We start from the raw sequence: 11883 nt of genomic DNA on the forward strand, positions 1-11883 counted from the left end.
CGAGCCGCCCCCAGGTGGTGAGGGTAGGTAGCAACACATCTGCCACATTGATCTTCAACACAGGAGCCCCTCAGGGGTGCGTGCTCAGTACCCTCCTGTACTCCCTGTTCACCCACGACTGCGTGGCCAGGTACGACTCCAACACCATCATTAAGTTTGCAGCTTACTGCAGCGCCAGCTGTGCCATCAGAGACCTTGGGTTCGCGCCCAGGCTCTGTTGCAACCGGCCGCAACCAGGAGGTCCGTGGGACGACGCACAAAATTGGCCTAGCGTCATCCGGGTTAGGGAGGGCTTGGCCGGTAGGTATATCCTTGTCTCATCGCGCACCAGCGACTTCTGTGGGCCGGGCGCAGTGCACGCTAACCAAGGTTGCCAGGTGCACAGTGTTTCCTCCGACACATTGGTGCGGCTGGCTTCCGGGTTGGATGCGCGCTGTGTTAAGAAGCAGTGCGGCTTGGTTGGGTTGTGTATCGGAGGACGCATGACTTTCAACCTTCGTCTCTCCCGAGCCCGTACGGGAGTTGTAGCGATGAGACAAGATAGTAGCTACTAAAACAATTGGATACCACGAAATTGGGGAGAAAAAGGGGTAAAAATTAAAATAAAATAAAAAGTTTGCAGATGACACAACAGCAACAGCCTGACAACGACGAGACAGCCTGTAGGGAGGAGGTCAGAGTTCTGGTCGGGTGGTGCCAGAATAACAACCTCTCCCTCAATGTAACCAAGAATAAGGAGATGATTGTGGACTACAGTAAAAGGAGGACCGAGCACGCCCCCATTCTCATCGACGGGGCTGCAGTGGAGCAGGTCGAGAGCTTCAAGTTCCTTGATGTCCACATCAACAACAAACTAGAATGGTCCAAACACACCAAGACAGTCTTAGAGGGCGCGACAAAGCCTATTCCTTAAAAAAAAAAAGATTTGGCCTCAGATCCTCAGAAGGTTCTACAGCTGCAACATTGAGAGCATCCTGACTGGTTGCATCACTGCCTGGTACGGTAACTGTACAGCGTCCGACCGCAAGGCACGACAGAGGGTAGTGCGTATGGCCCAGTACATCACTGCCTGCCATCCAGGACCTCTAATCCAGGCGGTGTCAGAGGAAGGCCCTAAAAATCGTCAAAGACCCCACTCACCCCAGTCATAGACTGTTCTCTCTACTACCGCATGGCAAGCAGGACCAAAAGGCTTCTCAAAAGCGTTTACCCCCAGGACATAAGACTCCACCCGGGAGGCCCGTCATCAGGTAATCAAATGGCTACCCGGACTATTTGCATTGTGTGCCTCCCCCAACCACTCTTTACACTGCTGCTACTCTCTGTCTACCAAATATGCATAGTCACTTCAACTAAACATTCATGCACATACTACCTCAATTAGCCTGACTAACCGGTGCCCCCGCACAGTGGCTACCCGGACTATCTGCATTGTGTCCCACCACCCACCAACCCCTCTTTTACGCTACTGCTACTCTCTGTTCATCATATATGCATAGTCACTTTAACCATACCTACATGTACATACTACCTCAATCAGCCCGACTAACCGGTGCCCCCGCACAGTGGCTACCCGGACTATCTGCATTGTGTCCCGCCACCCACCAACCCCTCTTTTACGCTACTGCTACTCTCTGTTTATCATATATGCATAGTCACTTTAACCATACCTCAATTAGCCCGACTAACCGGTGCCTGTATATAGCCTCGCTACTGTTATAGCCTCGCTACTGTTATAGCCTCGCTACTGTATATAGCCTCGCTACTGTATATAGCCTCGCTACTGTATATAGCCTTGCTACTGTATATAGCCTCGCTACTGTTATTATTCACTGTCTTTTTACTGTTGTTTTTTATTTCCTTACTCATCTATTGTTCACCTAATACCTATTTTTAACTTAAAATTGCACTGTTGGTTCGGGTCTGTAAGTAAGCATTTCACTGTAAGGTCTACCTAAACCTGTTGTATTTGGCACATGTGACAAATAAACTTGAAAAGGCTCATCTCAATAGATGATCCAGGTGTCCTCTGACATGGCGCATTTTTTACCCTTAAAGTACAATTCCACCACTTTTCAACCTCATTTCCCATTCTCCAGCACAATACCAGTGTAATACTGTGTATTACCAGACAAAAGTTTGGACACACCTACTCATTCAAGGGTTTTTCTTTATTTATTTTTTTACTATTTTCTAAATTGTAGAATAATAGTGAAGACATCAAAACTATGAAATAACACATGAAATCATGTAGTAACCAAACAAAAGTGTTAATGATATGCTGTAATAGATAAACACATTACCTAGCAGTCTACCTGCTTGCACCAATCCCATGGATTTATGGTCAAATACAAACCCCATCTCCCCTCAATGAATGTCATTTATTAATTCCTTCATTACAATGACCGTAATACGATAACAGTAACGCACTACATTTAGTATATTTTGGTACATTTAGGGTATTTTACATTTTGTACCAAGATACATTTTGCTGTATTGATACTCATCTCCGTTTATGAGCTGAGCAAGGTCATATGAATCATTGACCTGAACAAAAATTCTCTGCAGACCTTTTAACCTAAACCTACCTTCGAGACTAATGATGTACAGATACTCTGATAAACTGTGTGTCTCGCCAGATGCTTGGTTAAGGTCACTCAACTTTTACTAAACCAACAATGCCTGAGAGGTTCATTGTCTCTAAGGACACTATGGCGTAGTCCCTTTAGTTGAGTATTATAAACTCAAAACAAACAGCATGTCCAGAGACACTTAAGGCTCCTTAACTTGGAGTACCCCTTCACAGCAAATACCTGAAATTCCTTCGTTTTTACATTTGCAGGTATTTGCAATACCTGGGAGTTTCGTTTTCTGTTAATTAAGGTGTCTTTACTTTTACTCGAATGTGACAATTGGGTACTTTTTCCACCACTGAGAACCATCATATCGAAGTAAAGTTCTAGTCACGCAATCACGTGTGGTCCTCTCACCATGGCTCGTGGGGAAAGCGTGCAGTTTATTAGGCTACAGATGAAATAAATGACGATGAATCTCAGAGTGGTGAAAGTTCAAAGGGATGAGCTTGATGCACCTTTCCAAATAAATATCGAGGGTCTTATTCTGGTGACTTTATCGATGCTTGGCTGCCGCTCTTTTGTCCATAATAATCTCAGGTCATATCTGCGATCTGTTGGCTAGATCGCATGTGCCAATACTAGGGTGGGAACTCTCGCTGTATAACACATCATCAGTAGAGTTTAAAATGTGATGGAAACCCATTTAACTTGCATTTTCTTTAAATTTAGCACATGGGAATTTAACCGCAAAATGTATTATTACGTGCACTACATCACAACGGCACAGCATTTTATCCACAACAGGTCAATTTGATAAACATGTCGCTGGTGGGACAAAGCGAATATTGTTTTTAATTCGGACTTGTTGATATTGCCATGAAAATATGTTGCCAATTGGATGGAAACCTAGCTACGGACTAGAAAAGATCAACTTCTAGTTCAGAGATTTGGCTTGTGGTGGAAAAAGTACCCAATTGTCATATTTGAGTAAAAGTAAAGGCTCCTTAATAGAAAATGACCCGAGTAAAAGTGAAATCACCCAGGAAAATACTACTTGAGTAAAAGTCTAAAAGTATTTGGTTTAAAATATACTTAAGTACCGAAAGTAAATGTCATTGTTAAACTATACTTAAGTATCAAAGGCAAAAGTATAAATGAATTTAAATTCCTTATATTAAGCAAGCCAGAGGACACTCCGACATTAATTATAAAGGAACCATGTGTGTTAAGTGAGTCGTCAGATCAAAAACAGTTGGCATGATCAGGTTTGTTCTCTTGATAAGTGCGTGAATTAAACCATTTTCCTGTCCTGCTAAGCACTCAAAATGTAACGAGTACTTTTGGGTAAAAATAACATTATTTTCTTTAGGAATGTAGATAAGTAAAAGTACAAGTTGTCAAAAATATAATAAGTAAAGTACAGATGTACACAAAAAAATACTTTAGTACTTTAAAGTATTTTTACTTAAGTACTTTTCACCACTGGATTTGGCAAAAAAGCTATAAAAACTTTATTTCAATATGAACGAAAGTTAAAGTTGTTAGGCAGACAAATACAAAACAATGCAGATAATCTTGGTTTACATGTCACTGTAGATTATATTTTATTTTAGAAAGTGGAGGGTTTATGCAGTGAAGTAATGGAAATAGGGACCCCAAACACACACTGTTAACAGCATAACATGTTGTATTATCATAAGTAAAGTATGTTTAGGAGATGACCAAATGAAGGATAACCTGCGTTTTCTAAAACTATAGTGCCCCCTGGAGTACATCATTTGAAAGTACCATACCATTCCTCTTGTTTCAATGGCAGCACCATATCAATTAGAGACTGGGGTCTTGTGTCTATTGTGAATATTATTACATGACATATCAACAATCAGTTCTCTACTTACGTGTGCATCCTTGCAACAACTGCATACAATTATTGTTTAAGACTGAACCCTGTAATAAAACATGACACCGGTCTTCAGCTATTTAAACACATTAACGACTACAAAACACAAAAAAGTTGTCATTTGTGAAATTGTCAGTATACAACTCCATCCCCCACCATGAGCGTGGTTCTGGCACCGTGCTACAAAGCCCTGTAATTTGCTACACTGTAAAGGGGTTACTGTGAATTTGACAATTACAGGCAGCTCAGTAACAGGTAAAGAAATTCTGCATTTCATTTTCCAGTACACCTACAGTAATATAAATACGGTATCAAGTACTGTGTAATGACAGAGTACAATACCTTAAAATGTACTATTATAAAATAAAATAAATTCAACGCTACTGTAATCGGAATGAATGGATGATTGAAGGGAGGGGTTTGTATTTACTTAATGGTATTTACAAAGGATTGGTGCAAGCGGGTGGTTGCTAGGTGAAGTTTACACATTACAGCATATTAATGAATATTTGGGTGTCTTCTATCACGCATACTTCTAGGGGCCAACAAAGGCTTTTAAACTGGCCGGAACTACAGGGCAAAACAGACCAAAAGCACAAGAAGATACAACGCTTAACCATTTTTGTGCCACTCCAATCTGTCCCCTATAGAATTTAAATAGAGAGCAATAGTAATGGTGTCTTTTAGTAGGCGCCAACTCCGCCATGGCTCATTGGCCAAAGTCTTTCGGGAAATGAAATCAGGTTTTTGTAGGGGTTTTGGATAAACGCTGAAAATAAAGTCTGTGGTAAACACAGGTTGAAGACAGCTTGGCTGTCGAAACGTTGGTATTACATTTTTGCATCTGAGCTTTTAGAGTGTGCGGCTCTCTTTTATTTTCAAAACACAGGTTTACGACCTTACACGTTTTGTTCTATGAGATATTCTTCATTGGGAAACATCGCTGTGAATTTTGAAGCATTTCTGTAATCAAAACAAGCATGAAAACACATAGGTTATGGTACCTGACTGATATCTCATAGATTAAAACATAAGATCTCCGAAGCCTGTGTTAACGTCAGACCTTATCCCAAAACCCCATTAATTTCCCCCATAGAGATGGCAGTAAATCATTTTCAGTTTTTAGGACTACAACATGGGGAGTTCTATTGATGGGGAACTATAACCACATAGGAGTTAAAGTGATAGGGCACTCTTACTCACCAGGTGCAACAAATACAGCCTTTACAAGGCATTCCTCAAAATATTTGAATGAGCCAGAAACAACGATACCATGCATCCACTAGTGGCCGAGGGCTGCCGAGTGGCGCAGTGGGCTAAGGCACTGAATGTCAGTGCTAGAGGTGTCACTACAGACCCTGGTTCAATTCCGGGCTGTATCACAACCGGTCGTGATTGGGAGTCCCATAGGGCGGCGCACAATTGGCCCAGCGTCGTCCGGGTCAGGCTTGGCCGGGGTAGGCCGTCATGGTAAATAAGAATTTGTTCTTAACTGACTTGCCTAGTTAAAGGTTTTTTAAAAAATAAAAAAATAAAGGGGTTTTGGTGTGCCAAAGATATGGTAGGGTACTGTATTCTATGTGCTGAAATTACAGTAACATTTGAAATACAGCAATTCTTTCCTAGCCCATAACATTTTCCCAAAATGCGCCATAATGTACAGTATGTTGCTGTAAATCGTTTATTTGAATGTTGATAATACCTCCGATTACTGTACAGTTTTTCATTACAGTGTAGCAGCAATGTTTCAAGTGTAACACGGCAAATGTCCCATTTCTCACAGTATGTGTACGGAAAACGTACATTTAATAAAATGGGAGTAGTACACTATGATGGCTAGTTATTTGATTATTATTTTCATAAGTAATGAAATTTGATGATGTTAACATGGAGTTTTGTTCATACTACTTCATGGGTTATTAAGTGCCATCACTTTGGCAATGGAACCAAAAACGGTAACCCACAAACTGATAAAAATTATGCAAGCTGTAGTTTTACATTTACAAAAGACACAAACAATTATGAAATCCCTATCATCAAAACATGGTCAAAAACGTTTTGATAAAAGGAATCTAACGTTTCGGACCACACTCCACCTTCCTCAGACATTGAATTACTCGTGTCAAGTGCGCAGCTCCTTCAGTCCATCATATGAAAGCAATTTGAATCTGGCTGTTCATTTTACTCTCAGGCGATGCAGGTAGTATCAAGATCTGTGCAGCACCTGGGTCGAGTTCATTAGGGCACGAAACAGAAAACGTTTCAAATCGATTTGCAACGGGAAAATAAAATGTGCCTTTCCTATTGGACAAAAAGCCTAGGTAGGCCTTCTCTGTTTCAGTTTGGTGCCTAATGAACACAACCCTGGTATCTGTAAAAGTGAGCCTGCCTTCCCTGTTCCCTTTTGAGTTAATGAATGCTGAAGACGCAACATTGCACACTGAGGGCAAAGTTGCATCAATGTTCCATCAATGATTCAGCAACCATGAGTGTGTTGAATGGGGGCTCTACTGGGTCTGGGCGGGTCGGTTCTTCCTCTCCTGCCAATCTTTCTTCCTCAGGCTTAATTCTGCATCAGTGAAGGCTGCTGGGCCCCAGTTAGTGATCTTCTGAGGCCCCTTTGAACCTGAGAAAACAAAAATCATGAAGGTCTTTCGCCATCACTGCAGACAAAGGAAAGGAAATGAGGAAGCCACTTTAGATTATTGAGATGTGCCCAGGCCACAGACGGTGAGAAAGCAAAATACCAGAACAGACAGAGAGGGAAGATAACTAAATGAAGAGAGTATTGATAAAAAAGGAGGAGAGAGGGAAAGTGTGCAGAAATATAGTGTTGTGTTACCTGGTTGAATGAGGCGGACCAATCCCTCATGGTGGGCCACTTTATGTTTCCAGGTCCTGGTGTTGTTCGCTGCGTCCTCCAGTTTCTGCATTACGTCCTGTGACAAACAAAGAAGAGACGATCTCAGTCAGTAAGTCATCCCATTTTCAAATTAAGTGGAAGTTGGTTTTTAATACTGAAACAGGACAACCCACGGCTCACCTGTAGAAACCGACCCCTAATGCATGCCTCACCTGGTATTGCTCCAGTGCCCCCTGCCTCTCACTCTCTAGCTGCTCCAGCTGCAGCATGGCGGCCTGCAGGGCATTCTCCTTGGCCGTTCCCTCCTTCTCCAGCTCCTGCTTCTCCGCCTCCGTCTCAGAGATGGCCCTCTGCTGGTGGAGGTGGATCTGCTCCAGCTCAGCCCTCTTGGTCGCCTCCTCCTCCAGTAACCTGGAGAGAGGACGCGGACAGAAAAGTCCAGGGAACAGATAGTGCGTGTCACATTCAAAACAGGGGAAGAAAAAAAAAGAAAAAAAGAGATGCGTTGATCAAAAACACAATTACGCTGCAAACTTAAATCCACCCGTAGTGTATACACGCGCACAAATTCCCTACTCAGAACACAATGTGAGAAATTGCTGGAGCCCAGAGAAGCACAAGTGTCAGCAGAGAGGAAGGAAGGAAGGAAGTGTTTCTGTACTGGAGGGACTGTTGCCCGCGTGTATGTAGCCCCCACGTGAATCCATTGATGGGGGCTTTGTGTGTGTGTGTGTGTGTGTGTGCACACGTTTCCCTCTTCCTCACTGACAAACTCCACTTGTCAGACAATTACAGTGACTCAGCCAGAGAGACAATGAAGTCCATCACCGTACATTCATCTCAAGAGTGCATGCGTATATGCCTGCTTTTCTGTGTGTGGAGCACTGACCGGGCCTGGAGCCTGCGAACCATCTCCTCGTCCTGCCTGGCGCTTCTCTCCTCCTCCAGGGCGTCCTCCAGGCGGTGGTACATGTCCTCCAGCTCGCGGACGCGCTGCAGGTACTGCTCCAGCTCAGTGGACTTCTGAGCCACCTGCTCCTCCATCTCCTGTCGCACCTGAGGACCGGCGAGAAGACAATTGTATAAAAAGAGCACTACAGGTATCCAAGACTAAATCTAGTGGTGCTCTTGGACCGGACGACCCATTCACTAGGAGTCAGCGCTTAGTAGGCTGTAGCACTCATTTAACTTACTGAAAATGTATTAAACTCTACTTTGGGTGAACTATCCCTTTAAAAAAATCACTCATTTAACCCATTGTGTACCACTCGCTTCCTTTTCTATCTTAAGCCCACTAACGTCCTATCATTCAGCCCTACCATTCAGGCTATGACAGTTAATGATTGGAAACACTTGCCATTGCGAATGCCAATCTGTAAAAATGACGTTCATTTTCTTCTTCTTTTTAATAACAGGAAGAAAGAAAAAGGATGCAACCCTTGTGGGTACATCCAGTACCAGAGCAGACATAGGCTTGAGAGAATAAAATAAATGGAAAACCTCATTGATAGATGGTCCTATAAACAAATGTAATTTATAAAGTCTGCCAGTAGGATGTTTGGACTAAATGTCAAAGGTTATGAGCTTAAGAGCTTAAACAGGGGGATAAAATAACTAGAAAGTTTAAATCCTTTTTCATGGACCCAGGAATTGACTGAATAAATGAAGAGAATCAGCTGATAAAGCTGTATCACTGGTTAGGGACAACTTGTACCTACCCCTTGAAGTCTCACAGGGTGCAGTGGGTCGCTGAAAAGCCAGCGTAATGAAATAGTAGCCAACTAAAGGGGTGCGGCCCAATTTCTTGACGTCAATTAATTAGCTGGCCACATAGGGGTTAGTAGTCAGCTGTTGGTGTAGCTTACAGTCTAAACAATCTCTTTTGGTCACTAAATTGTGTGTAGGTAGGTACCATTTTCTCCCTCTCAAGGTCCACCCTGTAGCGATCCTGTTGTTCAGTCTGCGTCTGCAAGAGTCTCCTCTCTTCCTCTGCCGCGTTGGCCGCCGCCTCCTCCAGTTTCTGACCAATAGCGGAGGGAACAGTCATTACATAATTGACGACAGATACACCTGAATTTGTTCTAGTTAAATAAAGGTAAAACATTTTTTTAATGGTTTCAATATGTAAAACATAGCATATAGTAGCCACCCTTTGCCTTGACGACAGCTTTGCACACGCTTGGCACTCTCAACCAGCTTCATGAGGTAGTCACCTGGAATGCATTTCAATTAACAGGTGTGCCTTCTTAAAAGTTCATTTGTAGAATTTCTTTCCTTTTTAATGCGTTTGAGCCAATCAGTTGTGTTGTGACAGGTTGGGGTGGTATTCAGAAGATAATATTTACCAAATAGGGTTACGGCAAGAACAGCTCAAATAAGAGAAACGACAGTCCATCTTATTCATCATAAGACATGAAGGTCAGTCAATCCGGAAAATGTCAAGAACTTTTCATGTTTCTACAAATGCAGTTACAAAAACCATCAAGCGCTATGATGAAACTGGCCCTCATGAGGACCGCCACAGGAAAGGAAGACCCAGAGTTACGTCTGCTGCAGAGGATAAGTTAATCAGAGTTACCAGCCTCAGATTGCAGACCAAATAAATGCTTCACATAATTTAAGTAACAGACACGTCAACATCAACTGTTCAGTGGAGACTGCATGAATCAGGCATTCATGGTCAAATTGCTGCAAAGAAACCATTACTTAAGGACACCAATAAGAAGAAGAGACTTGCTTGGGCCAAGAAACATGAGCAATGGACATTAGACCGGTGGAAATCTGTCCTTTGGTCTGATGAGTCCAAATTTGAGACTTTTGGTTCCAAGCGCCGTGTCTTTGTGAGACGCAGAGTAGGTGAATGGATGATCTCCGCATGTGTGATTCCCACTGGTGACACTGTCTGGGATTTATTTAGAATTCAAGGCACACTTAACCAGCATGGCTACCACAGCATTCTGCAGCAATACGCCATCCCATCTGGTTTGGGTTTAGTGGGACTATCATTTGCTTTTCAGCAGGACAATGACCCAACACACCTCTATGCTGTGTAAGGGCTATTTGACCAAGAAGGAGAGTGATGAGTGCTGCATGACCTGGCCTCCACAAATCACCCGACCTCAACCCAATTGAGATGTTTGGGATGAGTTGGACTGCAGAGTGAAGGAAAAACAGCCATATGTGGGAACTCCTTCAAGACTGTTGGAAAAGCATTCCTCATGAAGCTGGTTGAGAGAATGCCAAGAGTGTGCAAAGCTGTCATCAAGTCAAAGGGTGGCTACTTTGAAGAATCTCAAATATAAAATAGATTGATTTGTTTAACACTTTTTTGGTTACTACATAATTCCATGTGTTATTTCATAGTTTTGATGTCTTCACTATTATTCTACAATGTAGAAAATAGTACATTTTATTTTTAGAAAATCCCTGGATTGAGTAGGTGTGTCTAAACCTTTATGTAAATGAGATATTTCTCCATTTCATTTTCAAATAAATTTGCAAACATTCCCATCACTTTGTCATGAGGTGTTGTGTGTAGATGGGGTGAGAGAAAACATCTATTGAAGCCATTTTTAATTCAGGCTGCAACAACAAAATGTGCAATAAGTCAAGGGGTATGAATACTTTCTGATGGCACTTAACTTATAAAATGCCTCATGCGCTTAGTTCAACTGTCATACCCAATCAGGTACCCAAAACACAACCTGGTTTGTAAACAATGAACATGTAAACCAACACTGTGTAGCCTCAAAACATGGTTCAAGCGTTCATTTTGATCTCATGGAAGTGCTGTCCTTGCATCCATAGCTCGGTCTATGCATTTGAGAGTGGTTCATTTCTACAACGCCATCCCTCAGCTGTTCACCAACACAATGGCAGGCAGGACACTTTTTAAAATTGTTTGAACTGCATCGTCCCTTCCAACAACTACGTTATTTTAAATCAAACTTGGTTGTTAATTGAATCCGGAGTAAGCCGAATGTCTCGAGCTGCCGACCTGTTGAAGTAGAAATCAAGATTAGTGATCGCTGTTCTGACCTCCAGAAGCCGTTTTCGGTCGTAGGAAATGAATGGCGGAGACATGACGTACAAAATAAGTTGAAATCAACAGAAGAAACAGCAGCAGAATTGTTCAGGACCCTGTAAAACAGCAGCAGAATTGTTCAGGACCCTGTAAAACAGCAGCAGAATTGTTCAGGACCCTGTAAAACAGCAGCAGAATTGTTCAGGACCCTGTAAAAAACAGCAGACCCTGTAAAGAATTGTTCAGGACCCTGTAAAACAGCAGCAGAATTGTTCAGGACCCTGTAAAACAGACCCTGTAAAACAGCAGCAGAATTGTTCAGGACCCTGTAAAACAGCAGCAGAATTGTTCAGGACCCTGTAAAACAGCAGCAGAATTGTTCAGGACCCTGTAAAACAGCTGCAGAATTGTTCAGGACCCTGTAAAACAGCAGCAGAATTGTTCAGGACCCTGTAAAACAGCTGCAGAATTGTTCAGGACCCTGTAAAACAGCTGCTATCCACAACAGTGGCATCTTCAA

At 42.6% G+C, this 11883-nt stretch overlaps 1 protein-coding gene across 1 annotated transcript in view; it reads right to left on the bottom strand.

The window, feature by feature from the left end:
• Positions 1–4149: 4149 nt before the first annotated feature.
• The window catches only part of swap70b (switching B cell complex subunit SWAP70b), a 29384-nt gene continuing 21650 nt past the window's right edge, over positions 4150–11883 (bottom strand). The window contains exons 8-12 of the mRNA XM_042301273.1: positions 9252–9359; positions 8229–8395; positions 7552–7750; positions 7319–7415; positions 4150–7102 (exon numbers count right to left, since the gene is read on the bottom strand). Coding sequence (XP_042157207.1) covers positions 6984–7102; positions 7319–7415; positions 7552–7750; positions 8229–8395; positions 9252–9359 — 690 coding nt within the window. The 3' untranslated portion in view covers positions 4150–6983. The remainder of the gene's footprint in view (positions 7103–7318; positions 7416–7551; positions 7751–8228; positions 8396–9251; positions 9360–11883) is intronic.

This window comes from Oncorhynchus tshawytscha, linkage group LG19 (genome assembly GCF_018296145.1).
Source record: "Oncorhynchus tshawytscha isolate Ot180627B linkage group LG19, Otsh_v2.0, whole genome shotgun sequence".
In the NCBI taxonomy this organism is placed as follows: Eukaryota; Metazoa; Chordata; class Actinopteri; order Salmoniformes; family Salmonidae; genus Oncorhynchus; species Oncorhynchus tshawytscha.